Source organism: Biomphalaria glabrata, chromosome 18, assembly GCF_947242115.1.
Source record: "Biomphalaria glabrata chromosome 18, xgBioGlab47.1, whole genome shotgun sequence".
Classification (NCBI taxonomy): domain Eukaryota; kingdom Metazoa; phylum Mollusca; class Gastropoda; family Planorbidae; genus Biomphalaria; species Biomphalaria glabrata.
Window position 1 is genome coordinate 17,561,691 of NC_074728.1, and position 22,696 is coordinate 17,584,386.

Consider the following 22,696-nt stretch of genomic DNA (forward strand, 5'->3'; position numbering starts at 1 on the left):
GTATCTGACATTAGTTAGGGAAAAGTAATGGCGGTTGGTCATTGTACTGGCCTCATAACACTATCGTTAATCGTAGGCCATTGAAACAGATGACCTTAACATCGTATGCCCTATAAATCACAAGGTCAGAAAGGAAAACTGTTTCTTTTACTCTTACAAACAGCTGGTACAACTGACCCGGTGTAGGCGTACTATATGCTTAATGTAGGACTTAAAATAAACTTAGAATTCTTTTTTTTATGAAACTTGAAATAAACTTAGACTACATTTGAAATTAACTTTGACTTCTTTTTAAAAAAACGTAAATAAAACTGTTAATTCTAATTATACCCAGCTTTGACATCAATCAAGATTCACTTAGAAAGAAGTTTTTTAAAAAAAGCTAATAGGTGTGAAGGGATCGCACCGTTTAATTGCTGTCATATACCTCAATATTGCAAGCTGTATCTCCCCTTTTTTCTATATTAAACAAAATTAATTATTACCTAATAGGTTACTTTATTGATTTATTAATTTTTGTCATCGAAATTTCAACTAGATCCGAGAATTGAAAGTGGGGAGGAAAAGGAATAAAAGAATCTACTCAGACAGAGAGACGTGGTGAGTTGATATTTGTAATGGTAATATTAAACAATTTAAAAAATATCTCATTTAACAAGCAAAATTTTATTAAAAATTCAAACAAAGCTTAAATTAATCTTAAGTTTATCAATTAGTTTTGATCCGTCATTTGCAATAGATCTAGACTAACAATAATAAATCTGTGCGATTAGAAATATTTTTAGTATATAATTCTCTTCGTGGCTCAACCATGCGGAACGCCACGAAAAAGTAATGGAAAGATAACTCTTTTATTTCTGCAAGTCGTACCATTGTTACTCAACGTAAAAAAAAAAAAAAAAAAAAAGGGGGGGGGGGAGAACAAGTATTCTTTCTCTTTATTCATTCTATATTTGTATTTTTTACACACGTCAATATCTGGTGTCATTAAAATAGTTAATTTTTTCTGTAGCTTTGTTTTGATTTTGCCCCTTCGTATTGCCCTTTATTTCCTAACCGTGGCCACCGTTTTACATATATTTCGTGGAATCGACAGGTAGCTGAAATTCCTGCATCAGCTAACTGTTTATTTCTATCAGTCGCATATTCCTGGAAAAATGTCATCGACGAAACTGTTGCTCTCAAACTTCGCAAGATGGTTGTAAGCTTTGTTTGCGAACATTGGGATAACTATGGCGACGCTTTGTTCGTTGTTTTTACTCACGGAAGCACAGTCATACACTCTGCTCGACAATACGCTGGCTACACGAATACTTCCGGCGTTTACGGTGTCGAGGCTGAAATTGTGGCGATGTCTCAAATAATTCCCGCTACTATCACTATTCAATTCCGAGAACGTCCGCATGACCCTGCTCGAATTTACAATCCGGGTCATTCTCTCCGTATCCCTGCTATTACGAAGCGTCGTATACTACGCCGCGGGTCGACTAGTTTTTAGAATTGTTTTTGTTTAGCGCAATGTCATGCTTTTAGCTTTCTCAATACGCTATGATCCTATCACTTGGCTGGACCAGTTGGAAAGGGGTAGGGTGAAAAGAACGGGGTATTTGGGTGATTCCTTTTTAAATGTATTTATAAAAACAAAAGAGAGAACGACCTCATTTCGTACTCGGCTTCCAAAGCCAACAAGGTAACCACATTGTTTTTATTTCATGTATGTGTTCACTAAGCCTCAGATGACGACCTATAAAGGGGACTTATTCAGCTTATACTGCCACTTGAGTCAAGTGCAACTTCATTCACCTGTTAGAGATACTAAACAAGATAATTACTAATAGTTATTTTTTTCATTAATTCATGTGTTGTCAAGTAAATGAAATTAGTGTCCGAAATTTTAGCTTGATCTGAAATTGGGTTTGGGAGAAATAACGTGTTCAAACTTTCTACCAAACAAACAAACAGAATGCTAAAAGCTTTGTAATAAAAATGCGAGTTTCTGTCACACTTTTCTCGCCTGCTCCTCTTCTTCAACTCTCACTAATATATTTCAGCACGTGATGACAGACCTCCGGGTGATCTCATCAGAATCTATTCAGCTTACACAAGCAAACCATCCACACACCTTTACTCAAGGTTACTTCAGAAACATACTGTGATGTTGCTTGTTCAGGCTGTCTTGAGGTCAACTCTAGATGACTTGAATTTCAACCAATTACTCTGCAAGCGTTTGAGTTTTATTATTCGGGTGTATTCAGTGTAGTTGATCAACAATACAGAATGAACAATACATCTGTTTTTAACAAGTAAAGAGATGTAGTCAACGCTGATGAACAATGTATCCTATGTTTATTCTAAGAAAAGGCCACAGTAAAAGTCTCTGTCAACTAAACACGTCGTTACCCTAGAGGATTCTATCGCTAACTGATTTTCCGGTCTTTAACCCAACATATCCCAAGCGTCACTAGTCCCGTTCAATATGCGTCTTCTATGGTGCGTCGGTAAATAACTAAACTATAAATAAGGTGTCTAACAATACACACACGTACACTATACAACAATGATCGCTGTAGTGTCTAGTCAAAGTAGAAAGTTTTGGCTTCAAAGTCTTTGTTTTAGTTTGTGTACGTAGTCTTACGTTCATTAATTCAATGCAGTATATTACATGCTAAATATTAGACAGACTTATCTTACACTGTCAATAAACGATAATGGCCATTACATTCTCAATAGATTAAAATTCAGTCTGGAAAAATAAAAGACACAAAATGAAAACATATTTCATAAATTGTATTTGAGTTTTATTTACCTAGAATATACTTGAATGTTGTACGCCGACAAACCTTCAGAGGAGACCGGAAAGGAAATCAGTGAACACCGGTTCGGAAAAGGCTGCGAACACTGCCAAATATCTCAATACTGCAGGAATAGGTTATTATTACCACATATTGATTAACTGATTTAACTGATTTATTTTTCCTATAGATTCATGTATTGTCATAGACTATGAATAATTATACAAAATTTTAACTTGATTCGAGAATGGAAGTGGGAGAAAAAAACATATACAAATTGTAGTCTATAACTCCACATACACAGTGGCATCGCTTTATCGATAGAAATAAAAATAATTAGTATTTTTTTTTTACTGATCGATGTTTTGTTAAATACAATAAAAAATATGTAAACTTTTATCTGTATCTCAGAATCGGTGTGTGAGTGTGAGGTGTAAAACGTGTACAATGTGTACTAGACAGGCAGACGGATAGAGTTAATATAAGCGTTGTACAAAATGGCTGTACTGTATCCTGGAACAAGAAAAGAGACGTCACTTCGTTCTGTCTGGTCACCGTTTGTTGGAAAGCTGTCGCCGTGACCATAGGCTACACTTGACATTGTATTATTGGAGCTGTTCGGCGATGGACATGTGACCCTAGAGATGAAATGGACACTGCAGCGGAAGCAAACTCAAGGCCTGAAAAATTTGTCTGTGTTTGTTGTTGTAAGCATCTAAACATTGATTAACTCTCAATAAATATAATCATACTTAATGGCTTCCATTGGAATAAATGTAAAACAATATTTTAATATCAGACATTTATACAATTCCTCTATTCAAGTCAGAACTTCATAGAACCTATAGGTACCTGGATCCAGAAACCTGGAAAGTTGATCTCAAACACGGCTCAAACGATTTCCCTAGAAACTTAACAGTTAATGTATATCGCTAAGAAAATAATTACTAGCTCGTTGACCACTTGGGAAAAACTCTAGTTTGACCGTTATAAGATTTTGAAAGTAAAAAATTAATAAATGTAAATTTAGCTATATAGATAACTAGATCTAGATTCAACATAGGTTTTAAAAGGACAATCGCGTTCTTGTAAGGACTATCGCTTTCGGGAATTTCCGAATGTTAGGTCTTTATTGATTCAAGATTTTAATAAATTAATGTTTAGGAAAATTTTGCGCATCATCATCTTCTAGGTTTAGATCTACAGGCCTACCGTTGGAATCATTCAATAATAAAAAAAAACATGGCGTAGTCAGTGTACCGATATTAAGCGATAACTTAGTAAATTAAAAGTATTCGATCTCGGGACCCCATGTTCGGAAGCCAAGCGCTTTACCACTCAGCCATCGCGCCTCCAATATTAAAGACTACAAATTAGTCTGCAAGTAAATAAATTAGTCCGTATCTTTCCTCATGACCTATTATTCAACTTGCAAGTAAAATGGTGCAGCAGGATCATGATAAAATGGTTAAACAACATTTTTTACCACTTCCGAGATTTAGGGATAACACAAAATCTCTTTGTACTGTTGTTTTTACAAAGCTAGCATCAACTCACTTTGCTTGTCTGTAGAGTACACAGTTTGAACCCGTATTTTTTTCTTCAACTACCCATTTTCAGATCACATTGAAACTTTACATAATTATTCAACATTTCTTACAAAACATTAGCCAATATTAATTAAAAGAAAATTGTGACCAATTAGCGAGTTAAATAGTTTTAACTCTTTCTCTCGTAAGAGACGATACCATTGTTGATTTTACCTCATTAAATTAAATTAATGTTTAATCTTATAAACTTGACTTTGTGTTATATACTGTAAATGAAAGGTTTAATGGTGTAAGGTTGCAGAATGCGAATGTCGTGTAATGCTGGGTTCTTGCTTCCTGAAGTACTCTTGACACGTGACAAGACAAATACTATAAACTGACCTAAGTCCGTTTCGGCAGACAAACATGAAGTTTATTTTACAACACAATAATAATAATACTGCACTACTTGTTAGTGCTACAAGTCAAGAAATAGTAAACAATCCTATCCGCATAACAGCTGTGTCAAATGTATCCAATATATGTTAGTTACAAATCACGTCCGCATCTCAGCGGGTAACAATAAGAACAATTACTACTAGTGACACTGGAGCTTCAACTATAGATATCCATTGAAATACGAATAATACTTTAATATTCAATAAGCACAACTCTCAAATATAATTAATCAACAATCATTAGTCCATCGACTTTCATGTTATATACATATATATACACCAGTCCAGGAAGCAACGTCCAACCTTCCTGGACCGGGAGCAAAACCTTACTGACTTGACTTGACTGAACTCAAAGTCAACTTTATTCATTCTACTTCCTGTTTTCTACATCAGGAATTCCACGTGTCTTTTAAGCTCTTAACATGACGTGAACATTAAATCATGCAATGTCAACTGAGACTGTGACATAAATAAAGAGCATGCAATTTCCTTTTATTCTATACTAAATAAAACATTTTCTGATAACAAACGACAAAACTATTGAAACTTAATTATAACAGGATAAAATAAAACAATTAATTAATTATTGGTAGTAAATTACTTTGTTTGGTATCTTAAACAAGGCAAGGAAAGAGTACTTGACTGAAGTGGTGGTTTAAGCTGAAGTAATCTCCTTCATAAATTGTCGCCTGAGGCTTATTACAAATTTAATTACATGACTGATCCAAACTAATTGATGCACTTAATAAGCTTTGTTTTTTTTTTAAACTATATTTTTTGTGTTCTTGTTTTTCGTTTTAAAGTAATTTCGAGGCACAGGAAACACTGTGTCAGAAGTAGAACGACCGTTAAATATATCAGTTTACTCTTCCCTATTTAAACCAGATTTGAACTAACTGTTATCAAAACAGTTGAGGTTCATACATTAAATCTGATACAAAATTAATGTTTGTATTTTGATGTTTTTGGTTATTGTTTTTTTAAATATTACGCCGTCCGAAATTCGACCTTTAAGTTTTTTGGACCACTCCTTAAAAAGTTTGCCCATCGCTGGTCTAGTGACAATTAGCGTATCGGCGTGACACAGATCTTGCTACTACCTTCAAGCCGGCGTAACATAGCATTTTAAAGCTGTAGATCATGCCGGACAGTATAACATTTGGCCAGAAATTTCAGACTGTTTCGGATTGTGGCCTGCTATAGTTGACTACCACAGGGGCCGAGTTCAGGAAAATTACTAATATCAAACTTAGGCTGTTACAAACACATGTTATCAAGAAGGTAACTGTGTAACAGGGAAAAATTGATTTGTTTTTTAAATTATTTTTAAAGACAGGCAGAAAGACAGGGTTGATATAAGTTTGTCAAAAGAAAGAAAATAAATTAGCATTGATAATCAACGTCATATCAAACAAGGGAACAATTCGTTCATACTGACAAGAACTATACGTCAAATATGTTTCATGAACTAACTGTGAAGCATTTTTACAAAGCTTATATTAATTCACTCTGTCTGTCTGTCCATCAGTCTGTCTGGTAGAAAGTTCGTACACATTATTTCTCCCACAAACATATTCGGATCAAGTTGAAACTTTACACAATTAGTCATCGACATAGACAAGATTTGGGTGGATAAGAAAAAAATAAATTTGGTTTGATACCAACAAGGGAAATTAATCCTTCACTATTTTACAGATTGGGCTAACTATTTAGAGTTTCGTTCCCCTAGATAATTGATTACGTTATTTCTCCAAGACCCATTTAGGATCTCTGGGTTCACTTGTTCCTCTTGTTACATCTATACAGTGCTCTGATGCGCACCATCAGTGTCGGCGCCGGGGTTACAACAATAAGTTTGAAACGTGTTCTTGTTCTTCTCTCGTGTGCCTAAATCAAAGGCATCTGCCAATGGTCTTTGCTCAGGTGGATGTTCTTCAAAGGAAAATAAAATATATTATTTACATCTAAAAACACTGAGTACAAGAAATAGTTTTTGAGTATTTCAAAATAAAGAAGCTGGCACTATCGTTGAGAGTGTTAATCACAGAGCAATGGTACTGGCTAGAAGTCGATACAGACATAGACATAGATCTATTATTAATTGTGCACACATCATAAATACATTATTGACAATCTTTTCTATTACGTTGAAAAAAAAACTAACGACAGAAAACGACAGAAAGATAACTTGGTAATTTGATAGTTCACTTCAGCGTACACACTGGCGTATGTAAAAAAAGAATGTTTTAATTATTGGATATGACAGAATTGCATGTAAATAGGCAAACTTGGTTTTATATCAATAGACTTAATAAGAGGCTTGACATTGAAAGGAGAAAAATATAATTCTATCATTCTTATATTGAACTCTCAAAACATGAAATACTTTTTAAAAAATGATTAGGTAAAGTATATTTACCAACCTTTAAATTTTGTATAACAAAATATGACCAGGACTTTATGATAAGATTGATACGTTACGTGTTACCTATTTTTTGAGATATTGTCTTTTAAAATTATACTTAATAGCGTCTGAAAAATAAATAGTTCTAGAAGTATATGTTTTTATTGATTATAAATACTTTTGATCGTTTTTAAACGTTTCACCATAAATGTTTCAATGATGTAACATAAGCTTTGTACTACAGACACATAAATGTTGCAGCAAGCTGGTAGAAATGTTGGGACTTTGTCGTGGATCTACGGAGTGTACAAATGTTACATTATGATGCTTACAGAGTTCATATGTTTGCTTCGGAAGAGGCTCATATAATACACAACTAATTTATAACATATCTTTATATTTGTTTCTTGAAATTAGATTGTTAAATGTTAGTAAATTAATATTCTTCTTATTTTATCTTATATAATACAGACGTTACTTCAAAAAGAAGATGGCTACGTCCTACGTGTCATGCATTTAGTCATGCAGATTAACAAAGGTAGATAAATCAATGCATCAAACAGAAAAGTTCTGTTATAAAAATTGGCAATTTATTTTACTATTTTGTTTAAATTCATAATTACATAATTGTGTTAGTGATAAATGCAATAAAAACCAAATTTTAACTTAATGAATCCCTAGCTAGGTGTAAACCAGCAGGGACAACCTCCATTGTGCAGTCTCCTTACCAATGTATGCTTTATATAAAGTGTAAATCTTCATATTCATCTTGTTTTTTTTTTCATTTCATGAGGCAACTTATACTTGAAGACTTGATAGATAATATAATACAGTACAAATATTACAATTTTGCTGAATTAAAAAAAAACTTAAAGAAATGAAGAGATTGTTCTAATCGCCATTGTTATTTTCGTAGTTTACTACAAATATTGTAAATGTGTATGAAATGTACAAGACGGTTCACATATTATATTCTAATCAGAATCAAACGTGAACTTACATAAACATAAAACATAACAATAAATTTAATTGACTTTAATCTTAGCAGTTGCTTAACGTTTTTAGATTGATTATAAATGAGCAAATATTACTAAATTTATTAGTAAATAACAGTCTTATTGACGAGTTTACATCTAATGTAAAGAAATCAAAATGACATTAAATATTACCGAAGTAAATTTTGTAATTGTCAATAAAGTTTCTATCGATTCTGTAATAGTTGAATTTTTCATGACCTTTAACCTTATGGTATGCGCTCTGTTGATCGGCATTGCCGGAATCGTTGCAAATGTCATCAACATTTTGAACTTTCAAAAACAAGGGCTACAGGACAGTGTGAATGTGACCCTAACAGCTTTAGCCGTCAGCGATATAGGAGCTCTCTTCTTTCAGCTGTTGATCAACATTCTGTTTAACCCATCTTGGAAGAGACTCGACCTTCCGTTTTCTTCGCCCTTTGTTCTGGCCATGGTATTTTTCTACCCACACGGTTACTTTATCCGAGTGAGTGGTTTTATCACAGCCTTCGCCGCCTTTGAAAGATGCCTCTGTGTGGTGCTGCCCATGGACGTCAAAAGAATCATCACCAGGAATGTCGCCGTCATCGTTAACATCATTATTTTTTATCGCTCTACTCTTATATTTGTATCCAGAATATTCTGTGGTCTATTTGGGCTGGATGAACAGCCCGGAACTAGATCGCAAGGTGTTAACTTTCATTTTTAGAGACAATTATGAGATCATCATGACCTACGCGGGCATTACCAATGACCTTGTCATTCCTTATTCGACCTTTTTGGTTTTGATCGTTTGCACGGCGATCATAGTGATACAATTAAAGTCGAAGTCAAGGTGGAGACAATCTGTCACGGGGTTTAAGAAAGACAATGTATTTAAAACAGAGTTATCCACCAAAGATACAAAAGTGGTGATTATGTTGACTGTGGTATCTGTGATATACATCACGTGCCTGACACCTCAATGTGTTTTCATAGCTGTCATTGGTTTTATACAGGACTTAAAAGTAGAAGGACCTTTATGGGACATAAGTTTGATGACCATTTCCTTTTCGTCTTTACTAGAGACCATCAACTGTAGCGTGACCATTGTAGTGTACTACAAAATGAGTTCAAAGTTCAGAGAGACCTTGCAATCCTGGCTGCCAGTGTTAAAACGTATAGCCTAAGTTTGTTTGTTTTTGTCTATAATAATTGCAGTTGTCAATGTTTTTAAATAAAATAATTGTTCTAATATAGTATAATAGTATTTTATCTATCTATATATTTTAGCGGCCTCCAAGAACGGGGAACAGCAGCTATTTGAGTTGTGTGGTCTGTTTGCATTGGCTCAAACAGAACCAAGTTTAACCAAAAATACAATTTGCTTAATCAGAAGTTTACAACTTTTTTAGATATATACAGTCTAATATCAAGCTAAGGTATGTCCGTCATCACGATGATAGAAATATTTAAACCCCTAAAACTTGAACGCTCTACTTTATTTTTTCTAAGCCTGATACTTTATCTGATGTAAGAAGTCCTACTATACTGTCCATACGCTGCGTTTGCAAGGACATCGCTGTTTGTAGTGCGGTCTTGCCAACGTATGGCCATGATGGCGCGCAAGCATCTATTGTAAACGCGCTCAAGAAATCTTATTACCTAACCCTACGTATTTAGGGCGTCTCCATAAGATGCGAATAATAATAATAAGGGTTTTCTAAGTAAGGTTACGCTGGGCAAGGCACGTATCCCTTATGGGGGACGAACGTATGCCAAAATCATTCTGAAAGGTTGTCGACAATTTTAACAATTTAATGGAGAATAGCTTGGAGGAGAGAGGAGAAAAACCTTGAGGAGAGAGGAAAATAGCCTGGAGGAGAGAGGAGAATAACCTTGGAGGAGAATAACCTGGAGGAGAGAGGAGAATAACCTTGGAGGAGAATAACCTGGAGGAGAGAGGAGAATAGCCTGGAGGAGAGAGGAGAATAACTTTTAGGAAAGAGGAGAATAACCTGGAGGAGAGAGGAGAATAACCTGGAGGAGAGAGGAGAATAACCTGGAGGAGAGAGGAGAATAACCTGGAGAAGAGAGGAGAATAACCTGGAGGAGAGAGGAGAATAGCCTGGAGGAGAGAGGAGAATAACTTTTAGGAAAGAGGAGAATAACCTGGAGGAGAGAGGAGAATAACCTGGAGGAGAGAGGAGAATAACCTGGAGGAGAGAGGAGAATAACCTGGAGAAGAGAGGAGAATAACCTGGAGGAGAGAGGAGAATAGCCTGGAGGAGAGAGAAGAACTTGGAGGAGAGAGGAGAATAACCTGGAGGAGAGAGGAAAATAGCCTGGAGGAGAGAGGAGAATGACCTGGAGAAGAGAGGAGAATAACTTGGAGGAGAGAGGAGAATAACCTGGAGAAGAGAGTAGAATAACCTGGAGGAGAGAGGAGAATAACCTGAATGAGAGAGGATAATATCCTGGAGGAGAGAGGAGAATAACCTGGAGAAGAGAGGAGAATAACCTGGAGGAGAGAGGAGAAAAACCTGGAGGAGAGAGGAGAAGAACTTGGAGGAGAGAGGAGAATAACCTGGAGGAGAGAGGAAAATAGCCTGGAGGAGAGAGGAGAATAACCTGGATGAGAGAGGAGAATATCCCGGAGGAGAGAGGAGAAAAACCTGGAGGAGAGAGGAGAATAACCTGGAGTAGAGAAGAGAATAACTTGGAGGAGAGAGGAGAATAACCTGGAGGAGAGAGGAGAATAACTTGGAGGAGAGAGGAGAATAGCCAGGAAGAGAGAGGAGAATAACCTGTAGGAGAGAGGAGAATAACCTGGAGGAGAGAGGAGAATAGCCAAGAGGAAAGAAGAAAATAACCCACATTATTTTAAGCCTTTGTTGTAAAAGTGGTTCTTGTCCATGTGAAGGCCGCAGCTGGGGCTACGTTGTCACGGTCAATACTACATTCCTCATTAATGTTTTGACTCGAAGAGAAACCTTATTATTATTATTCTTATCTTATGGAGACGTCCTCAATACGCCGAAACTTAGACTTTAAAAGGAAAGGAGTTTCACTGTAAGAATAGATATATCAAAAAGTATCAACTGACATAAAAGAAACGTTATTTCTCTTTGTGCAGTCAGCTTTTCTTAGCAGTATTTTATTTTCGTGCTCCCTCTTTAGAACCATGAAGGATGATTTTTGGCAGTGAGTCAAGTCTCGCAATATGACCATACCAGCTCAGTTTTCGTCTTTTCACAGTGTTGAGATGTTGACATGTAAAAAGTATAATTCTTTTTTTTTTTTTTTTTTAAATTTCGCGGTACTAATACCTTAAATCTTTTAAAGCATTGACTCTCAAAGACTTTTCTTTCCACCTTAGCGTTTTGTGTCAAACTTGAATAACAACCAGATAGGAGTACATTGATCACTAGCGAAGAAAAAGGTTTACATTTTACTGGAATACTGATGTCACTTCGCATCATTACATCAAATATTTGCATTAAATTTAACTGCATTTCACGAATTTGCCTGCCAAAATAACATAAAAGCTTTTAATTTCAAGTGCATTGGTTACACGCCAGGGCAATTTTGCGAAATAGTCGGTGAATTATCAAATTGACAACACTTTGGGTTTTGGCCTCTACCTGATTTATGTGATATGTCGTCCGTACATCCGTCCTTGTGTTACATTTAGAAAAAAAGACTAGAAAAGTTTTTGAAATTCCCATTCTTTATTTTTCAGCTTGCAGCGAAATGTTGCAACGGCTACCTTGTATCCTTCGAAACCAAATATAAGATATGTAAGCCTTAACAATTATTAACTATCAATAGTAATTAAAAGTAAGCTATACAAATAAATGAATGGGATTACATATTGAATATTTATATAACATTTATGCATACAAATGTGTTATTTGCCAAAATAAAATAATTTTAATTTACATGACCTGTTAGTAATTTTTGTATTTTATGTTGTACGCGCTACTAATGATTGAAGTAATACTTTTATTTTGTTTTAAAACAAGAAGAACATAATTTTTTTTAGATACCTCTATTCAAGTTAGAACTACGAGACAGGAGCTTTCAGGATCCTGGTTGTGTACCGCGGATGTCAAAAACGGCTCTATCGATTTTTTTAGAAATTTGACAGTTGGTGTATATTGCTAAGAAAAGAATTACTAGCTTGATGGACTCTAGTTTTACGGTTATAAATTTTGAAAGTAAAAAATAAATATATTTTACTTTGGTATGAGTACTAGATTTAGTCTGACCTAGAGCAAGAATCGATTTTGAAAGGACTTTAAGAGATTATCGCCTGTGACAATTTTTGAATGTAAGGCTTTATTGATTCAATTGTTTCATAAATTATTATTCAAGAAAATTGTGCGCGTCTTCTAAGTCTAGATGTAAAAGCCTAGATCTATATCTTTGGATTTATTGAATGATAATTTTTTTTTAAGTCATGTCGTAGTCAGCGATATTGTACCAATATTATTATTATAGCTTTTATATAGCGCTACTTTCATGCTCAGAGCGCTTTGGTCCTATCTCATTTGTGGACCAATGGGGGGGGGGAGGGGGTATCTAGGAGTTGGTTTTCCGTGCTGCCTTTAGCACCTCGAGCCCCCTTCTAGGTAGCCAAGCCAAGCCAAGTTCAAGCGCACTTGGCCTCTCGACCACGCTTCCCTATTATGCGATAACTGAGTAAATTTAAAGTTCTTTCTAAAATAAAAAGTTTATTGAAAGATTATCTTAGCTTTACTTATATCTTTTTAAGTACATCTATTATAGATTACATTTAGATTCTAGATCTAGACTAGAACTTAAGAGTTCTAAATCAGAAGTCTAAGTCATGTTTTAGATGTCCATATAAGGATAATATCAATAAATAATCGCTAAAGTATGCCGATATGGTAACGACGTACCTTCACGAAGCTGACGGTGTCCAAATAATCGGTTTGATACTCGGTTTGCATGAGATATTTTTTGTTAAGTATTTTTTTATATTCTAATTTAAAATGTAGGTACTGCCTTTCTAGAAAAATATTATTAGAGCCGTTTTTGACAAACAGCTGCATTATACGTCTAAAGGTAACAATTTTAAGAAGTGACACTGCAAAGTCTTTCTTCCAAGCCAATAATTGGCAAATTGATTTGCACAAAAGCTGCAATGGAAAACAATTTGACTTGAGCAACGGTTTTTCTAGCCTGTGTGGGCACGTCAAAGACTTTGTATTCAAATTGTCTTGCACAAAGATATTTAGAACTAACAGAAAATGGAAGCAATGTTTCGGATTGGAAGTGGTTTCTCATCGCTTATTCTCGTCATTACCAAAGTGATTACAAAATTAATTCAGGTGTATATTAACTTTTCTTGAGAAATCATTCAACCGAGCGAGGCTTGATGACTCTTTTATGAAATAAATACAACAACAAAAATATTCACATAAATTGAACAGACACAACATAAAAAAAAAAAGGTTTATTGAGAGATTAGATTCAGACATTATGATCCTTTTTCTTGTTTCCTAATGAACTAGTAGCGCTGTTACAGTCTGACCGAGTATGAAGCCAACGAGATTTTTTGAAAAACATTGATAATCTACTCGACTATGTGTTATAGGTTTTGGATTAAGTGAGATATTTTCCTCTTTATACTGCTACTATTTCTATCTTGCGTCTATACTTCTATACTAACGTTGGACAATATGTAAAAAAAAATGACAGCTCCTTCTTGGATAGCTTGATACTTTATAAAATGTGTGTAAAAACAAATTCCTCTACACCCAGAAACACGGAATATCTTACTGAATGAACACTTGCTTCACTGTAAATAACCGTACTTAGACCATACTGCTGTACTGTATTGAACGTGACTCACTTTCTTGTCCCGCCCTACGCCGCCTGGTGTTTTACTTTACTTTTGTTTTATTAGATCCCTGAAGGACGTCATGAAAATGAATTGCTACGAGCCTTTGGCCAGACATATCTAGACGATCACATGACTATACCATGGGTGATTGCAATGCCGAGTGTTTACATTAGTACTACCTTGAAGTCTTATCCCTCTGTTGTGGACGGTCGTTGACTTATAGCCCCAAGCTGCTGGTAGACAACTAAACCGCTGTAGGTGTATTATATTCTAACTTATAGAACTTGAAAAAACTTGAATAACTTCTTTGTGAACGAAACTAAATATAACTTTTATTACAATATATAGAAACATTCAAAATGAGATGAAATAAAATAAACTGATATTTTAAAGTATATAACTAACTATAAAAACACATCTGAATACACTATCGCACCCTTGAGTACTTAATACAGTTTAGGACAGCGCCTCTTATCTTAAAATCATTCTACAAGACTAACATTAATGCTCTCTATCAAGTCTACAACTAACTATAAATACTTCCTTTCTGAATCACCTAGCAAACACACACACACATACACACACTCTCCAAAACATACTCGTGGACCTCTCACAGTAACTTGGGCTGTGTCATCTGGGTCACAGCTTGTTACAAACACGGCTATCTCTAACCACTTCGCCAGTTCATTTGTAACAGTACATGACACTACGCTCAACTACTCAGCTCATATTTCTGACATAATCTCAAAACTGCTGTAGTATATAGTCTATTCGTTTATAAATGTTTTGGTGCGATACAAGTAAAGTTACCCTTTCAGACCTTGTGATCTATATATATTGTTTCTTTAGCCAACGGTTTACGAGCAGGGTGTCATGTGGTCAGCACAACGACCAACCGCCTTTATAAAACTTAAGTCTTAACCCATTAGAGTTGGGTGGACTCGCGGACGAAGTAACTAAATCTGTAAAGGGACTGTGCAGTGTTCCTTAAGGACTTCCTGCTCTCACACATGGAAAAGACTGAGGCTTCCCATGAGCCATTTTTTCTCTTCCTCTCTTTCTCTCTCATAGTTATCCATTTTTCCCATTGCGTGCATATATCTTCATTCCGCGAGAATATGTGCTATCTATAGGACACGAACAAAACACGAAAACGAGGCTGTGACCTATATTATCGACATTTTGAAATGTTATAAACTTTTTTTTCTTTTTACGACTACTACAGCAAGAGAATTTTTTTTTTTCTGAACCTTTTCACCGTAGAAGTAAATTCATCCTTTCCCGCCCCCACCTTTTCCCCCCTTTCTAACTTCAGATGATTCTAGAATTACTTTATTATTAAAATTCAGTGTATTCACCAAGGACTGGGAAAAAAAACAATACATAATTGTGTGAAATATAGTTGGAGATAATTAGCTCATTATGATACTGAATAGAAACCTAGTTTTGAGTGTATAAAATTAAAATATCTGATACTTTAATTGATATCTGCAGTTAAGCGGGAGAGAGAGAGAGAGACGGCATTGGTAACAAGATAATACCGACAAGGAAATAGATCTATAATTAAATTATCGTCTGTGACACATATTTTTTTGAAATAAAGGCATTATTATTTAAATCAAAAAGAAAATTGACATCAACTTTCTTTGTTTAAGAAATATATATATTTTGATATTATTAATATTGTAGTACAGTTCAAATTATAGACTCATGTGTGTATATAGTCATCAACTTGAAATGATAAAGTCAGTAGACGTGACATAATTATACGGTATTACAAGACAAAAACAAAAATTTTTTACAAGTTGAGTTAAAAAGCCTAAAACTATTTTAAAAAAATATACATAAAAAGTTGTTTCTATAATTGATGTCGATCGCTCGTATCTTACAAAGAGAATAAAAGAGAAATGTCTTTGTTAACACCTTACATTTTCTAAAACTATCAGATTTAATGATAAAGTTGAAGCCTTTTTAAGTATGTTTCTTTTGCTTTTGAAAATATAACATTTAGTTTGATCAACAAATAATTGTGCTAGAAGTATACCGTATTTAGTTTGATTCGTCATTTTAGAACCTCCTATTGGTGTAATTTTAAAATGTATTATATTTGTAACAATGAAAGGAAACTAGTTTTATATAGAGCTGGTTGGACATGTTGAGAAATTGAATTTACATTGAGCTGGGTTCAAACATGATGATATAAAAAGCTAAATAGTGAAACCTTTAAACTTAGTGTCCCATATGAAATAGTTCTAAAACTTACTGACCTGAACATATACAACTTAGATTCTTTTCTAATGTTTGTAAAATCTGTTTAAATAACACACATGTCTAAATAACAAAAGAAAGTTAGTAAGTTTTGGTGAAAGAAACAAAATATGCAATGCATATAACTACGGTGGATGTAACATGATAATAATAATAAGGATTGTATTCGAGTCCAAAGATTAATGAGGAATGCAGTGATTCCCGCGGCTGCAGGCTACAGAGTTCGTACTTGAAGATTGCTCCAAGTTAGAAGTTAGAAGTCTTCCTGCGAGCCAAATTGGGATTTCTTTACTAACTCTACTGATTTATATGAAATCCTTGCTGCCTTTGCTTTCAAAGGAATCTCATTTTCGTTAAGCAAAGCAACCCATGCAGAACTAATACAAATACTTACATATTTCTGAAAAACATCCGATCTAAATAAATGCTAAAACAAAAGACTTGGTTACAATCGCCCTTCTATATTTTTATTGTTAAGTGAGTATTGCAAACGATCTAACATATATCATTATTGAATAAAAAGGATGAGTTATAGCATATATTGCAGGATGGCTCCATTGAGATTCAGTACGATTAGGCCAAAGGAACGTAATTATAATACAATTAAATATAGACAATATTGAACAAAAAGTAAACTGTTTAGATGGTCATAATCTGAGCCAAAAAATTTTTTTTAGTTTGAAAATCTCTGTCACAAGCTGATTTTATAAAGAAAACACAAGAAATCAAAATGGCATCAAATATTACGGAAGGAAATTTCCTCATTGTCAATAAAGGTGTTATCGATTCTACACTAGTTGAATTTTTCATGACCTTTAACCTTATGTTATGCGCTGTGTTGATCGGCATCGCTGGAATCGTTGGAAATGTCATCAACATTTTGAACTTTCAAAAACAAGGGCTACAGGACAGTGTGAACGTGACCCTAACAGCTTTAGCCGTCAGTGATATAGGAGCTCTCTTCTTTCAGCTGTTGGTCAACATTCTGTTTAACCCTCTATGGAGAAGAGTCCAACTTCCATTCTCTTCTTCCTCTGTTCTGGCCATGGTATTTTTCTACCCGCACGGCTACTTTATCAGAGTGAGTGGTTTTATTACAGCCTTCGCCGCCTTTGAAAGATGCCTCTGTGTGGTGCTGCCCATGGACGTCAAGAGAATCATCACCAGAAATGTCGCTGTGGTCGTCAACATCATCATTTTCATCGTGCTTCTCTTATATTTGTATCCGGAACATTCTGTAGTGTACATGGACTGGTTAAACATCCCGGCTTTAAATCGCACTGTGTTAACTTTCGTCTTCAGGGAAAATTTTGAAATGGTCATGACCTATACAAATATTACCAATGACCTTTTTATTCCTTACATAACTTTTTTAGTTCTGATTATATGCACAGTTGTTATAGTGATACAATTAAAGTCTAAGTCTAAGTGGAGGCAATCCCTCCTAGAACACAAGTTATCCAGAGGGTCTAAAACAGAGTTATCCATTAAAGATAAGAAAGCGGTCATTATGCTGACAGTGGTATCTGTCCTCTATGTCTCCTGTCTGACACCTCAATGCGTTTTAATAACTGTCATTGGTTTTATGCAGGACTTGAAGGTAGAGGGACCATTGTGGGACATAAGTTTGATGACCATTTCCTTTTCGTCTTTACTAGAGACCATCAACTGTAGTGTGTCTTTTATCGTATATTACAAAATGAGTTCAAAATTTAAAGAGACTTTAAATTCCTGGCTGCCTGTGTTCAAACGCATATCCTAGCTGTGTAGTATCATTGTGATAGGATTATTTCTAACGTATCTAAATAAATTAAATCTCTTATGATGCACTAGCAGGATATTACCTGCGGCATGTGGGCCTTGGTTTGTGTACTACTAATCTAGTGGATTGGACTTAGAACTTATGTTCCTGCCAAGTTTTTTTTCCTTCGCCAGGAAATTAAAAGTAGATTGCGAAAATGAATTTACCAGTTAAGCTGATGCATTCATATCAAATATACAATACTGTGAATACGGGTTTACCCGATTTGTTAAAAAGTTTTGTTTTTTAATAGAGATAAAAAAAAGCTATTAAAACGGATTTACCCGATTTGTTAAAAAAGTGTATTTCTTTGATAGAGATAATTTTTTTTCTGGGCCCCCCCGATTGTGGCAGGGTCCTTAAACATACACTACGGTCTCTGCCATGATCTAAGGAAAAACGCATTCCAAGTTTCTTCAAGATCACTCAAACGGTATTGATATCAATGCGGGACATACCCACGTACATACATGATAATAAAAATACTAAGGCTTGTCTTTGAGTCAGAAGATTTATGGTCATAACAGATGTTCTCTATGCGTCTCAGGTCTTTAATTGAGTGTAATTATTAATTATTAATGTGTGTAGGTATTAAAAATAACACAAATTCCAATTGTGTGTTTTATATTATATTATTGTAATATTTTAGGCCCAAGTTCAGCCCGACAGTCACACCATACACACCCAGTTGTGCATAAACCAATAAACGAGGTGTATGATGATTTAAATTTAAAAAATATGAATTTAATCTAATGATATTTCTACAATGAAAAATGATATATGATCAACAATAATGATAAAGAAATATGACTACATATAGTATGGTGTACAAAATCAATACTTATAGTAAGATTCTAGTAAATACTTAAGTTTTTAAAAATAAACAAGAATAATTCACCTCAACTTATAAGGTTCAGTAATATTGTCCACACAGTGACAATCTTTCAAGACAACAACTGGCAATACACGTAGATCTATATTCCAGACAAGAAACTGTTCACCGACGATCCATAAGTAAAAGTTTATAGTAGCATCCAAAACTCACAACTTCACAAAGCACCACCAGGTCTGGATATAGCACTCGCAGTCTGGAATCTGGAACCTCAGACTGAGACTTGAAACTGAGACTGAAACTTGACACTGAGACTGAACTCTTATAGAAAGATAAAGAACAGATTCTTCTAATCTTCTAATCTATATACAAAATACGAATACAATTGAATAAAATTGAAAAAAACTATACAATATGAAATAAAACTCACCCTAAACAGGGGTCAAGATAATTCTTTAAAAATATCTACCAAGGACAACGATAAGGCTATCCAATATCAGATCCAAGAAGAAATTCAAGAGCTGACCAAAATATAGCTTGCTTCAGTCTATCAACATGGCGTGAATGCACCAGACGATCTAAGTCAATATACGTCATAAAAAATTATGACGAGGCGACAAGGGGAGATCAGCTAGTACACAAAATAAAATTACTGAAAATGACGTCATCGCCTATTGATGAAATTATTAGTTATTAGATAGTGAAATAATTCCACTGTACATCTACATAGATAACTGCGACACTCCTTCTCCTCAACGAACTGGTAATTTTGAAAAAAAATCCAGTTATCTCAAAAACTGCAAGAAAATTCACCAGGAAAACAAAACTTCACCAAGATCAAGACAACAAAGATCAAAACTGCAAATATGCTTCCAATAAATACAACAAGAGACCTCATGCTCTCACTTATAAAGAACAACTGAGAAATCCTTCTAAAAATTATTCACCAATGATCACCTCATGGATAATGTTTGTCTCAAAAGTTCAAAATTAAGGTAACAACTGTTTACATCATGTTACATAGTTACATTATAAAAATTATCGATATAAAAATTAATATAACACAAGTACATGGTTGCTCAAATTTATCAACAATTACACATGTCTTGAGTATAAATCTGAAAATACATTTTGTTCACCCTCCATATGTACAGAATCAACCGATATTTTGGTATGATTGTTATATCCCTTTGTTGTGAATGTAAATAGTGTTGCACGTGTTGTGAACTGAGTGATTAAGTCTTCGTTGAATGTGCCAGAAAGTGTGTTAGTGAGGTCTTGCAGGTCCAGGAAGGTTGGACGTTTTCATTCATGGACTGGTGTTATGTATATATGTTTCATTAGAGTTGATGGAATGGTGTTTATGTATTTCTATTTATAAGTTGATGGACTAGCGATTGTGAATTAATATTTATTTGAGAGTCGATGCCATTTATTGAATATTAAAGTTAATCATTGTTATTATCAAGAGTTGGAGTTTATTAAGTAATAAGTAATTCTAATTGGGTTGAGTGGATATCTGGAGTCAAACTGTATCAAGTAATAATTGTTCGTAATAGTAATAATCAAGAAAAACCTCTAAGGAGCGAAGTCAAGCCAAAGCATATAATATGAACTCTGACATCTGAGGGCTTCGTCCGGTCAGGTACCGTGTCTGTTGTACCTATTTTTTTCGTCACCTTGAAGAAGTCGATAAGAAAATAAAGTATAAGCAACACAAACAAAGAAAAGAATACCGATAATTCTGGAGGCTTTGTCCGGTCAGGGACAGTAACTATTGTACCTGTCATTGGAATACTAACATTGGATGCAGAGCAATCTATATTTTATGTGTGTCACATAATAAGTGTTTATATTTGCAGTATACTGAGAACATGGAGGAACTGTCAAGCTTTTTTTTTCTACAAGTACAAGTTAATAAAGGTGACTATAATAACATTTCAACTAAAGCCTGATATTTAAATTGTAACCAGTGAGTCAACACGTTATTATCTAAGCAAAACCAGTTTACAAGTATCCAAATGAAGGTCATTGTCATTGAAATAGCCAGAGCCTGCATATTTGTTCACTGGTTGACATCTACACACGATTGTGACTGTTACAAAACAACTGTCAGTGTCATTGATTAACATGCATGACAATACTGACATATGGATATGCGTATGACGTAATCTTCTTTTTTAAAGTAACGTCTGTATTTTATTGTATGTGAAAAATGTTAACGAGACTATTCATTCATCTAGTGGTTCTAGTTATTCATGGCTTTAGATAACCCGAAAGTTACATGCATATTTATTGATACCAAATTTAATAAGGACACTATTGCATAAAGCAAGAAATAATGTTATTCTTAACATCGTTCTACAAAAAAATATCGTTTTTATCATTGACAAGGAAGCCTTCTATTTTTTTACATCAAAAACTGAAAAGAAAACAAAATATTTACAGTTAATTTAATCCGCATCCGAACAAGAAAACGCAGGAAATTCATGCTGCTGTCAGTGCTTCGTCGACACAAATCAACGTTTTGACTCAGATGGCATGGGAAGAACATTTTTATATTTCCTCTATCCTAAACTGGTGCACGTGTTTAAACTATTTTATTGAGCGCTAACGATGACCACAACTCCGCAAGACGTAAATACGTGTACCAAGATGTCTGCACTCTTCAATCTCGTTCAAAGAAACTTTCACATATCATTCACATATGTCAAATATAAAGACAGCTGGCAAGGATTTGTCCTCAAAAAAAAAAAAACAAAAAAAAAACTTTACCATATTCTAGGCCTTTATTAAACATAAGGATAACTGTCATTATGTGCAAATGAAAACAAATCGTCACGACTAATTATTTAACGTGTTATTGAATATTGAATTGCAAGCCAAATATCTCTCGAAACATGTGTCTATGTTTAGAATTAAGAAAATAATAACAGACTGTGTTGGCAGTGCAGTAGATCTGGTTAAAGAACGAGGCTGAGGTCCAGATAATTAAGTTCAGGTATTTCTCATCCTTAGCACTGACTCCATCCATAACATTGTAAAGTATTGTAACTGTCAGCCTTGGAAGGTTGCAAAATATCTGGAGGCCTGCCAAAGATAAGACTAGTTTAATAAGTCTTCTTTCATGTACAGTCAGCTGAGATTTTTTCAGAGTAGGTGCCTCTAGATATGTTTTTGGTACTTTGCAATACGTTCGCACTTTAGATGACGCCTTTAGTGAGTAGGTCATCCACAAAGAGCACACAGTGAGTATTGCTTGTGATGATAGAAATAAATTCATGCCAGCAACAAGGTCTAGAATCGACTCAGCTTCGTAGGAAAAGTCAGTAAACGTGGCCGTATAGAAAAATTGAGCAGCTGATGTTGCGTTGGGGTCTGCATCTTCTGCAGGTACTCGAACCCACTGCATAGGCTCTGTAATATAAACAGGCAACACCGCTGCTATGTGTATTAAGTAGATACAGATAATCACACACAAACACCGATTTCTCGTAGAAAATTCTCTTACCGTAAACGGTGCGACCACACAGATACACCTCTCCACTGATATCATGGCTGTAATCCAGCAGGATATAAGGTATCCTGTGTAAGTGGACCAGCCTAGATAGAGGTACGAAAGAGCCCATAGGTCTATTGAACTGGTAGGATAGAATTCATCAATCATATAGATTAACGACATCGCTAGTTGTAAGAGTGAGACGCTAAAGTCCGTGACTGATAAGGCAAACAGACTGAGAGTCAT

At 34.8% G+C, this 22,696-nt stretch overlaps 1 protein-coding gene across 1 annotated transcript; it reads left to right on the forward strand.

Moving 5' to 3' along the window:
• The first annotated feature begins 17,048 nt into the window (after positions 1-17,048).
• LOC129924033 (FMRFamide peptide receptor frpr-18-like) lies at positions 17,049-18,080 on the forward strand. The gene has a single exon (XM_056017639.1). The coding sequence runs from the start codon at positions 17,049-17,051 to the stop codon at positions 18,078-18,080; it is 1,032 nt and encodes a 343-aa protein (XP_055873614.1).
• Positions 18,081-22,696: the final 4,616 nt, after the last annotated feature.

Excerpts from the sequence above, each read along its gene's own strand:
- LOC129924033 (XM_056017639.1), top strand. The coding sequence starts at position 17,049 with ATGGCATCAAATATTACGGAAGGAAATTTCCTCATTGTCAATAAAGGT.